The sequence below is a fragment of the Echinops telfairi genome, unplaced genomic scaffold, assembly GCF_000313985.2.
Source record: "Echinops telfairi isolate 266 unplaced genomic scaffold, ASM31398v2 ScPeMD7_7469;HRSCAF=8507_1, whole genome shotgun sequence".
Taxonomy (NCBI): domain Eukaryota; kingdom Metazoa; phylum Chordata; class Mammalia; order Afrosoricida; family Tenrecidae; genus Echinops; species Echinops telfairi.
This window is the reverse complement of record NW_022111373.1, coordinates 3,595,864-3,608,035: the sequence shown is the minus strand read 5'-3', so window position 1 is coordinate 3,608,035 and position 12,172 is coordinate 3,595,864. Positions and strand designations below refer to the sequence as shown.

The 12,172-nt window shown below is 44.0% G+C and overlaps 1 protein-coding gene across 1 annotated transcript in view; it reads right to left on the bottom strand.

Annotated features, from left to right (window-relative positions):
• Positions 1–12,172, bottom strand: part of TRPC7 (transient receptor potential cation channel subfamily C member 7) — a 183,205-nt gene that overhangs the window by 11,656 nt on the left and 159,377 nt on the right. Inside the window, exon 8 of the mRNA XM_030888874.2 lies at positions 9,634–9,829. Within this exon, the coding sequence (XP_030744734.2) occupies positions 9,634–9,829 (196 nt within the window). The remainder of the gene's footprint in view (positions 1–9,633; positions 9,830–12,172) is intronic.

Here is a 12,172-nt window from a genome sequence, read left to right as displayed (position 1 = left end):
TGTGGCATTTCAATATGGAATCTTATAAAACATTGGTGAGATAGCTCAACATCGAAAAACAAAATGACATGCCTTCCACATTCGGCGTGTATTTAATGGAGTCCCTGGGTGGAACACACTGTTGCTCGCTGGACTGGTAGCCAAAGGAACCCACCCAGAGGCAGGCACCTCAAAAGACCGGCCTGGGGGTCTGCTTCTGCAAGGTCACTGCCTTGAAAACCTCACGGAGTTGCCCTACCCTGCATGCATGGGCCCACCAGGGTTGGGATTGAGGTGACGGCAACTAACGGTTTTCACAGACAGACCATCGCCCTTGGACATGCTCAGTACCTCCTGGGGCTACCATGCTGGCTAGGAGTGTTAAAAGGGCGTCCCGGATTGGTCAGAGTGCCGCCAGGGAAGATGTTAGGAAACCTAGCGTAGGTAGTGCAGGGGAACAAGACTTGACTGATATTTGCAAGAGGTCATCCAGCTGGTTTCTGCTGCTCAATTCAAGCCCTAGATTGAATCGGTGTCAATGGCAAAATATGCATGCCCTGCCCTCCCTCCCTCCCCTCAGAGGGAGTAGGCATGTTTTTTGTTTTTTTTTCTCCTACAGACAGGCTCTTTACTACTTGTTTGAGGCCCCATGCTACACCCTGGCTTTGACAGCAGGACAATTTGAAGCCAGGAAAGAGACTTGGGAAGTGGAATCTTGGGTTCCAAACCAGCTCTGTGTGATCTTGGGCAAGGGCCTTGGGTTTGCTCATCTGTGCACGGGAGCCAACACTGCCTCCCTCATTAGCCTCTGGCATTGAGCACGCACCCTATAAACGCTGGGTTCGTTACCCCACAGGCAGTGGCTGTGCAGGAGCCCCACACAAGGCTTTGAGGGCGAACCGGGAGAGGGGAAGGTCAGAAAGAGCCCGCATGGCCATCCCATTTACGTTGGTTGCGACTCTGGACATTTGGCCTATCTCATCAGAGATATCATAGATTGGACTTTCAGATTGGATGCTTTGTAAGAGCAGGGGCCACTCTGGGCTCACTGCTACGAAACGGAGAAGTGTAACAGAGTGACCCTCACTTGAGAGGAAGGGTCGTATAATGGTAAGAGCGCAAACTCTGAAGTCTGCATTCAAGCCTAGCGAAGTAACCATGGCAGGTGACTGGCTGCTCTGGCTTCGTTTCCTCTGGTGTGAAATGGGTCCCAATGCCTGCTCCACAGGCGTGGTGCGCATCAGAGGAGCTGATGCTCCAAGCCCGCTTGGCCGTGTGGGACACTCAGTGCGCCACCATAACCACTTTGCTTGTTTGTTTGAAACCAGCTTGCTTGTCACCAAAGAACCTCAGTCAGTGTCCCTTTGGCTGTTTCTCCTTTACAACCACTCAGATGGGCGCGTGGGTCTGATGGGTTTTTAAGGCTCTGGAGGATTGTTAAGGCTTGACCCTTCTCTGTTCTCTGTTTTACATTTAAATTGTACTTACGTCCCCGTTTGATTTGTGGCACTTGACACATACACTGCGTGGCTGCACTGCCCATCGCATCAAGAAGTGACAGCATCTCATCACCGGATGTGTGGTTCCCTTTTTTCCTTTTCCCGGGCTCCCTCCTTCCCGTCCCTTTCTCACCCTCCCCGCCGCGGGCCTGGCCTCCTTGTGATCTTCAATTCCTTTGGCATATAAGCCATTTTTCTCTCTTCTTTTATAATAATAGTGTCATGAGATACTTACCTGTATGAGATGGGTTACTTTTGCTAAGCATAATGCCCTCCCATTTTGTCCATGCCATGAGGTGTTTGACAGACTCGTCATTGTGTTGAAGGATGCATCATATTCCATTGTTTGTATGGACCAGAGTTTGTTTATCCATTCCTTTACACACAAGGGTTCTGATGGTTCCCATGTTTCCTCTATTACAGAAATTGTTGCAATAAACACGAGTGTGCATATGTCTGTCTGCGTTATTTTCTTTATTTCTTTAGGGAATATGCCAAGAAGAGAGGTGGCAGGATCATAAGGTATTTATGTTTGCCTTGATTGAAGGAAGTACCCCACTGTTGCCTACAGTGGTTGCACAATTCGGCAATCCCACTAGCAGTGTGTGAACACTCCAGTCTCTTCACATCTTCTCCAGCCGTTATTATTTTCTGTTTGCTTTTTAATTTGCTAGGAGTGTTAGTGTGAGGTGGTATCTTAGTACTGTTTTAATTTGTATTTCTTTTATGACTAATGGATGCTAGCATTTCTTCATATAATTGTTGGCCACTTGAAGGTCATCTTTAGTAACTTGCCTACTCATGTCTTATGTTCGTCTTTGATTGGGTAATTTGTATTTTTTTATTGAGGTGGCATAGTTTTCGGTAGAGCTTTGAAATGAGCCCTTTCTCTATATATCTTTGCCAAATATTTTTCTCTTTTTACTCGTTTGGTACAGTATTTTGATGTACATAAATGTCATATTTTCAGAAGGTCCCAATATTCTAGTTTGTCTTCTGTAGTGTGTTTTTCCTTATGGCTGGTAGTGTATTTATGCCTTGCATTAGGATCTTTAAATGTGTCCCTATTTTCTCATGGATGATTCTTATGGTTCTGAGGTTTATATTAATAATAATAATAATTTTACAACCTCACCCAGTACCATTGAGTCAATTCTGACTCATAGGGACCCTACAGGAGAGAGAACTGCCTTTATGGATTTCCCAGACTGTAAATCTTTCAGGGAGTAGAAAGTCCCATCTTCCTCCCTCTGAGAGGCTGCTGGTTTTGAACTACTGACCTGGCAGTTGGCAACACAATGGGTAGCCCACTTTGCCACCAGAGGTTATATAACCGTTTTATATCTTCATATCTTAACATAGTGCTTAGTGGATGGAGCTCACAGTCTGGCCAATCGCATGAGTATGTGAAGCAATTCACCAACCTGTCTTTTACCTAAAGCTGTGCTTAGGGGAAGGAGCCCCTGAGCCATGTGTGGGGGAGGGTGGTGGGGGTGCGGGGCCGATGGAGGAGTAGGCCCCTGACTTTGTCTTGGGTCCAGGGTCTGGGAAGACGGCCTAAGGGCTGATATTTGAGCTAAGATGCCAGGGATGAGTAGCTCTCAACCAGGTCAAGTGTGGGGGTGTGGCGGGGAACGAGTAGGAGTTAATTAGTGGAAGAGATGGTGAGAAATTGTCATGAAAGAACTGGAAAGTGAGGTCTCGGGAGGATTTTGTTGTTGTTGCAATTTTTTTTGCCTCCGAAGATCAAGAGACTTATTTAAATGCTGACAGGAAGGATTAGGTAGAGCGAGGGGGTGAAGACCTGGCAGAGCAGGGACAATGTGCAGTGGTGGCTCCTGCCAGGGCAAGAGAGAAGGGAGCCAGGGCACTTGGAGGGGGCTGCCTAGCTGGGGAAATCCCCCCAACCCTGCAGGAGGGTGGTGAACACAGAGACAGAGACGGGTAGGCTTGAAGATTTGGAAAATAGGTGCTTTCCAAGGCTTCTTGATGGCACATGTCCAGTCCCTCACTTGGACATTCAGAAGGGTCCCTTTGCAGTGGCGTTTCTCACAGCCCTGCACGTGGATCACCAGCGAGGTGGGTGGGGGAGGCCTGCTCTCCCCACTGGGGGAGAAAGAAGTGCAGGGCCCTCAGAGGAGTTGTGGGGGGTCAGGGAGGGGAGGTGGTATGTTTGCCCTCAACATTTTGTGGCCTCACTTCATAGTGGATAATTTGGTATCACAAGCTATGGGCTTGTCACCCTTGCCCCAAACTCATGGGCCATGCCTCGGCTTCCTTGCCACATTCATTTGGACCAGTCTGGTGGGCTTGTTAGGAGGTGGTAAAGAGCTCAAACCGGACCAGATGCTGACCAGTGGACTCTGACTCACGGTGACCCTATGCGCATCAGGAGAGGACTGTGCCTGATTAGGGTTTTCAATGGCTGATTTGTCAAAAGTATCTTGGCAGGACTTTCTTCCAAGGCATCTCGGGTGGACTTGAACCTTCAACCCTTTCAGTTAGCAGCCAAGTGTGTAAATGGCTTCCAGCACAGAAGGTCCACGCACCGACTGGTTTTGTTCCACACATGGGGACATGAAAGCTTAAAAGCTCAGGAAGGGTTGGTTATTATACACAATCGACTAAATATATCATGTGTGTGTATGTGTGTGTGTGCTTCAAAAAGTCTGTGGAAAAACAGAATAGAAGGACAATGTAATGCCCCACAAACTGTTTGAAGCTACCTCGTGTACTGCTTGTTCACTGATGCTGTGCATCCACTCGCTTCCCTATCAGACAACGTAGAACTGCCTCTGTGAGTTTCTGAGGCCGTAAATCCCTATGGAAGAAGAAAACCTCATCTCCCTCTCTTGGAGCAGCTGGTGGGCTTGAACCACCAACCCTGTGGTTAGCAGCCTAACTCCTAACCCAACACGCCACCAGCTCTCCCTTGGTGGTAAATCCTTACTTGAGTTGAAAGCCTCATCTTTTTCCTGCGGGGTGGTTGGTGGCTTCAAACTACCGACCTTGTAACTCACTAGGTTACCAGGACTCCTTTATGCAGTGCAGTTCTGCATTTTTTTCTGGGGCAAAGGGCCCGGGTGAGGATTCACCTCTTCCTCTGACCTCTTCTTGCATAATTGACACTCTTCCAGTGCTTCACACACCACCTTGCTTCACACCTCTCTGTCTTGGCATATGCTGCTTCCACTGCCTGGGAAGTTTTTTAAATGTGTGTGTCTATCTTTTTCTATATGAAAAATAGACAGACAACTCTTTCTTAGAAACTATTTGAATACAGAAGTTTACCAAGCAAATGTGAACCCCCTTCCAGTCTTCTCCCTCCCCTCCAGAGGATGCTCACGTGAAGAGTTTGGGAGCATCCTTCTAGTTCCCCTTCTTGACCTTTTCCTCTGGTTTTTGTATTCTCCCACATGCACTTTCCTACCACTTACAGTTTTTCACTTAACACTATTTTAGAGATTTCTCCATGCCGGCACAAAAAGGTCTTTCTCGATGTTCTTAGCAGCTGTATGGTATTCTAATGTGTGACTATGTCATAGTTTATCCGGCACTGGCAGGCTGCTTCCTCCCCCCACCCCCTCTTTAATGGACAGCTCTGGAAAATCATAGTAATGCATGAATCTATTCCTAGAATTGGGAGTTGGGCCAAAAGGCTCATGTCTTTTATTTAGCTTTGGTTTTGAATTGATTTGTTCCACTTTATAATAGTAAAACATTTGCATGACTTATATAGCCTAAAAAGGTATACAAAGGCATTCCCCCTCCTTCCCCAACCCCGACCTCTCAACAGGTTCCATTGTTGAGAATTTATCTACTCTTGCAGTACTTAAAAAAAAGTGCTTACACACAATATGGATATAGATCCATTTCCCCTCCCCTTTGCATCAAACAGAGAGCACTACAGTCATATTGTTCCGAGAAGCCCTGCTGGGGGAGTGGTGAAGATCGCTGGTTTGAACCCATCAGAAAGACGTTGCAATCTGCTTCTGTGAAGACTGGCCGCCTTGGGCACGTCTACTCAGTCCTAAAGGGCCACCGTGCATTGCATTGACTGGATAGCAATATCCATTGCTCTAAAATTGGAGTTTTCTTCACTAACACTTGAGGTCTTTTCACAACAGTATATCGAAGATACTCTTATTTTTTTTGTCCTTAAACAGTAACAAAAGATCCCATTGTTCAGATGCATCATCATATATTTAACTAGATTTCTATTGATGCATATTTAGTTTTTAATCTCTTGCTATTTTTCATATGATTTGTAAGCCAGTTTGTGGCTTGTGTGTTTTAGATTTTGATGTACATGTTTGACCTTCTTATCTGTCTCTAGCTAAGTTGTATTCATATTTAATTATTTATCATTTTATTGGGTTATGGGAAACAGAAGGATTTCTCCCAAGTTATCTCCCCCAAATATATGTCAAACTTAGCTGCTTGCGAATGACTATACACTTGGAGGTCATCAGGAGTAGATCAGGGGTTATTCTCTCTAAGGGTTATCTGCCATCTAGAGCAAGCAGTCACCACTGTTTATCCCACAACAAGGAGGGCCCACTCCCTTCTGATAAGGATAGTAGTTGACTGTTTCCTTGTAGTAGACCCCAGAGAGGTCAAGCCCACCCAAGGGTGGCTGAGGTTAGACCGCCATCATGAATCTAGTAATTGGTAATATTTTGGAAGATGTTGGTTCACCAAGTAATGTATTACTTCCAAATGTTGGCATATGACATCACATGGTATCAAAAAGTTCACGTGTTAATGTTACCACCTATCTCATCTGAAGAGAAGCTGCTGGAAGGAAAATGCCCTCTATAGTACTAATTTCTGCACAATAACCTGCATTTTTCATGCCAACGAACACTGCCAGATGGTTATTGGAAATGGTAAGAAAAAGGAAACCAAACCAACTGTCCTCAAGTCAATTCTGACTGCTAGCAGACGTGTAGTAGAGCTCCTCTGTGGGTTCCCAAGACTGTCACTGTTTACAGGAGTCGAAAGCCTCTAGTGATCTAGAACTGCTGACCTCGTGTATCGCAGATCAGTGTAACCACTACACCACCAGAGCTCCCATTTGAAGTGACCGGCACCATTCATTTGAGAAAATGGCTGCCGAAGGCTCAAGTTGAAATGGCCATCGCCTGTCTGTCACTAAGTGTTTCTAAGGTCTGTGAAAAGAGTTGGTAGGTCAATTCACAACCCCACAAGTGCCTTTCTGCAATTACACTATCCTATTTGGGTTTTCAGCAAAGCACGTTAATTGTCCCTCCCATTTTGTCACATAGGCTACTTAAAAAATGTGTACTTGCAGATCAAGACTCCATAAAATTAATCATTTTTACTTCATCAACTGTATCTTAAGAATCTAAGTATCTTTAAAATTTTACTTTTGATTTTTTTCTATAGCCCAATGGATTTGAATTTTAATAATGCTATTGAGTTTCCATAAATCTATTTAGTTTTCCTTATTCTTCTTGTTACTGATTTGTAGCTTCATTCAGTTATGGTGCGATTAGATGCTTTTTATGGTTGCAATCTTTTGAAACTTATTGAAACTTACCTTAAAATAGTCTATGCTAGACATATGTACAACGAAGTAGAATGTGTACCATGCCACTGCTGAGCAGTGTACTCTGTCTGTTAGGCTGGAACGGTTTATATTATTCAGGTGTTATGTTTCTTTATTCACTTTTAAAATTATTCCATCTATCATCAAAAAGTGGTGCATCTAGTGTTCTCCTCTGTCACAGAGTAAATTTTGACTTAACATTTATTGTCAGACATTAGCATTGTCACTTCTGCTCTCTTTGTATTACAGCTTACTTGGTATGCCATGCTCCCCCAACCCCAATACTTTTAATCCATTTACACATTTATGCCTAAGCTGTGTTTCTTGTAGACAACCTATGGAGGTGTCATGTTTTTAGTACAGTCTACCACTCTGTTTCTTGACTGGAATATTTAATCCATTTATATTCACTGCAATTAATTATCAACAGAAAAGAATTTACTTCAAACAGTTTGTTATATATCTATATCTAACTATCTTTCTATCTATCTATCTATCTATCTATCTATCTATCTATCTATCTATCTATCATCATTTCTTGTTGAGGTTGATGGCTTCTTTGTCCTCTGTCTTACATGCGGAATTCTTTTTAAGAATAGACTTTTCCCCTTATTATTTTTTAATTTTTAAATGACTGAATCACTTAGATCCCTCTCTTTAACATATGACAAGTCTCTGTCAATACCAACCACTCCTTTTTATTTTATGTTACTGCCAATCACGATCTGTAGCCCAGATAGTCCGTCACCTCATTGTAAATGTACTGCATGGTCTTAGTCCAGCGGCTGCTCAGTGTCAGCTCTGGATCGCTGAGCTGGCAGCGTCAGTGGTTTTCTTCCCAGAGAACTGCCTTTCACGTTTATTGCAGGGCTGTTCTGGTGATTACAAATTCCCTTAATTTCTGTTTTCTGAGAATATACTCATTTTTGAATGGCAATTTTTCTGGGTATGTTATTTCTGGTTGACAGTCCTTTTCTTTCAAGGCTTTGTGTATACCACCTTACTGCTTTCTTTCATGCATAGTTTCTGGTGAGAAATCAGCATTCAATCTTATTGAGGCTCCTTTGTGGCATTTCCCTTATCTCAGGCTGCTGTCAAAATTATTTCTTTATCATTGTATCTGGAAAGTTCAGTTATGATATTATTAGGTTTTAACCTATATGGAGTTGATTGAGCATTTTGGATGATAATAAAATCTTCCATATTTTGGAAGTTTTCTGCCATTACTTTCTCAAAAAATATCTTTGAGACTTTGTTTCCTCTCTTTGTCTGGAATTCCTATTATGTGTATATTATTTCTCTTGATGCTGCTCCACACGATTTTGCGCTGTTAATTTTCCCCACTTGTTCTTCAAACTGAGCCTCTTTCCTTCTCCCATATGCTCAATTACTCTTTCTGCTTTGTACCTCCTGAAAATGATAGGCCTTCTGTGTTTGCAATGACCCCAGGGCATGGTAGTTTATTCATGTAGCTATCTGGGTTTTGTTTTTGTTTTTGTTTTTTTGCATTAGACCTTGATTTCTTCAAGGGCAGGCACCGTGTCTTAGCCAACTGGATTGCCAGTGCACTGCAAGGCTTGGTGGCCAGAAGGTGCTTAGTGCATAATATGGGAGAAATAGAAAGGGATATGGACTAAAAGATAATAATTTTGATATACCGTGGGCTACCTACATTAAACCCTGAGAGGACATATGTGAAAGAGAAAAGATTCTTGATCCCAGTTGTCTCGCACGCACACACACACACGCACATGCGTGCAGGCTTTAAAAAGTTCATGGAAAATTCTACTGTCTTTTCACTCCATTTTCCCACAAGATTTCTGATGTTCATATATATATTATGGATTGAATTGTGTCTCAAAAGAAACTTGCAAGTCCTAAGCTCTGTACTTGTAAAATAACCCTGTTTGGAAGTATAGTTTGTTTTGTTTTGTTTTGACACATCAATGAGGCAATGTCTAAATAGGGTGGTTCCTACACTTAGTCATTTCTGATTACTTTCTTATAAAACACATGAAATAGATACAGATATACATACACATGTGCATGCACAAACACATATACACATGGGAAAGACATCATGCCATACAGATGCATCTAGAAGCATCACAGGTACACTGAAGTTGTGAGAGCTACTAGATCCTAGGAGAATAACCCCACAGGGGAAATCAATGTGACTGAGACCCTGCTTTGGACATTCAGTCTCCAGAACTGTGAAAAGTACCTTTTTTTCCCCTGTAAAGCCATGTATTTGTGGAATGCTTTTGTTATGGCCACACTAGGTAACTAAGATGTGTGTGTGTGTGTGTGTGTGTCTGTGTGTGTGTGTCCTTGGGCCATTTTATGTGACGGTGCCTTCTCTGCCGTGTGGCAGATTGCTGGGAGACATCTCTTGGAACAGTCCAGGAAGAAGGCCTGTTGTTCTGACTCTGCATTTAATCATACACAGCCTCACATTTCATCATACACAGCTTCACAGTTCATAATACATTGGCTTCCAGCATCAGCACCCGCTGTGCTGAAAACAGCCTTGTAAATGAAACTACGAAGGAGAGAGAGCGTTTTCAACGAACTGAGTCTCACCTCAATTTCCTGATACGAGTTGTTGATCATGGCGATCAGCATATTGAGCAGCACTACCACCATGGTGACGTTGTAAACACCGTAGAGAACGTAGCCGATGTTCTCGATAAACTTGTGGTCGTACTTCAGCACCACCGAGATCACTTCAGACAAGCCAAATATGGACCAGAACAAGGTTTTAAAACTTTCTTCAACCCTGCAAGCAAAGAGACAGATCTTTCACTCAATGTGCCTTCAGCTAACATGTGGAAAATGAGAGCTTCCCTTACCCAAGCCTCTGTGGGTGCTCTGGAGCTGGGCTGGGGCGGGGGTGGCTGCTAGCGCCGAAAGGGTGAAATATGGCCATGGCCAGGGGTCTACGGCGACTTTGAAAGATCGTTTCCATGTTGCAGTCTCTTCAGTTTTCTATCCAGTCCACTTACTGGGACGCCTGTCTGTGGAGCCATTTTTATCTTGCTTTAATTAATTAAACATTTTAAATCAAACACCAGGGCAAATACTTCTTGTTTGTGATTAGCCTCCGAAAGCACATTCTTCCTTCAATAGTCTCTTAAGGGTCTCTTCTCAGACGACGCCTCCTGTGTGGAGGGAGAAGCTCTGACATTCACCCGAGAAAGGAGGTGGCAATACAACTGCTGCCCACTGACCGAGCTGGAATCACTGGTGCTTGGCACACTTGCTGGGCACTTGACACGGAGCAGCTCATTTAGAGCTCATGAACACCCTCCTCTTACAGGTGGAAAAACTGAAGCACAGAAATGCTAATGGCCTTCCCAGCGGGGGCACCCAGCTGGAAAGTCGGGGTAAATCTAGGTATGTCTGAGCTTTGCATACAATACCTTTGTTATGGTAACCTACAAGTATCTGTGGGAGTGTCAGAACCTGTTGCTACAAAACCATCAAAATCTTTACTGCACTAACATAAAGACATGAAGCACTTGTGTTTTTTTTGACGTATCTCCCACTTTGGTCTCTCCTCTTCGGTTTACCCCATGATGCATTTGTAGATGGACGTCCTCAAGGGACGCATATCATCTTCCTTTTAAACGTTCTTTAAGTAGCAAAAGAAGCCTGAAGGGACAAGACGGGCCCGCAGGGTGGATGGGCTAAGGTTTCCCAATGCAATTCGCATAGGACAGCTCTTGTCAAAGAACGAGCAGGTACACTGTGATAAAAAAGAATTCTGTGGCACCACTTCCCTGGCCTTTTTCCTCACCCATGAAGCTTTCAATTTTTCTGTAAATCTTACCTCAAGTCCCTGAGATCGCCTGTGTCCTTTGAAAAAACTCTATCGATTCCACATTGGAATCCCCAAAAGGCACTCACCCAAGCCTTCTCTGCGTGGAGTGTAACTGGCCCAGCAAACCCCTTGAACGCTCCTGTTTGGGTCGGTTTGGATCCCGCCTTGTTTAGGAGGAAACCTAAGGAGGCTCAGATAAGTGCTCCGCTGAGAGAACTGTCTGCAGCCATCCACTGATCTCGGAGGTTTGTTTGGAGTAAACCCGTGTGTGGCTGAACTGAAATCCTAGTAGCAGTAGGCTTTGACTCATCTTTACATGTGACAAAACATTTATCACGGTCACCATTTCAAAGTGTGAAAATCAGTCACATTAATTACACCTAATGACACCCACCATAGTATGATCCATCAGCAGGATTTACTTTCAAACATTTTCATCACCTTAATTTAAATTTTAGTGCCCCTAAAATCATAATTCATTTCCTTCTCATTCTAGTCCCTGGAGAGTCCTAATGCACTCTTGCTTCTCTGTCCCTATGCTGGATAGTCTATCTAAGTTGGGCCACATAATGTTTGTCCTTTTGTGTCTGACTTGTTGGCTCCGCATAGCACGCATCCATGCGCCTTTAATGACTGTGCTGCATCGTCTCCCTGGCTTCGGGGAGTAAGGCCAAGCACCGACCACAGCTAACCTGTTAGGCATGGAAGGGGTCAGCTTGTGTGCCCACATTGTTTATTTTCACCAAGCAACTGCCCAAACCCCACCCTCTAGCTTCCTTAGGGCAGGGGCTGCACACACGTGAGGGTCAATTCAGGTAAGATTGGGGTTTTAGGATGCTGCTCTTGATTTTAAGACTATGATGTCACCCAAGGACAAGCGTTTTAAGAATCAGGCCAAGCACATTTCACACCGTGCTTTGTGACTATATATGTCGATGACATAGAGTCCAATCAGAAAGCTGGTTTGGGCTTGCCGGCCTACCCGCAGGTGTATCTGCAAGCATCTGCAGGACTATGTGTAGCTTCTTCAGAGGGCATCCAGGTTTTTGTTACCGTTACGAGAAAGCACTTTCCCCCCCTTCTTCTCTAACATTTCAGGGTTTCAACACCCACCCACCAATGGCCAGGATTAGCTACTCTGAGAAGAAGAAGAAAATCTCTGTCTCTTAAGGATTGGTATTTATTTGACAAGATATACAAAAATACTAGTGTACTTGTCACTGTGGCTAAAAATCCAACTCTCACTTGCATGAATTTTCAGCTCTCCTGATTATGAGCGTGTGTGTGTGTGTGTGTGTG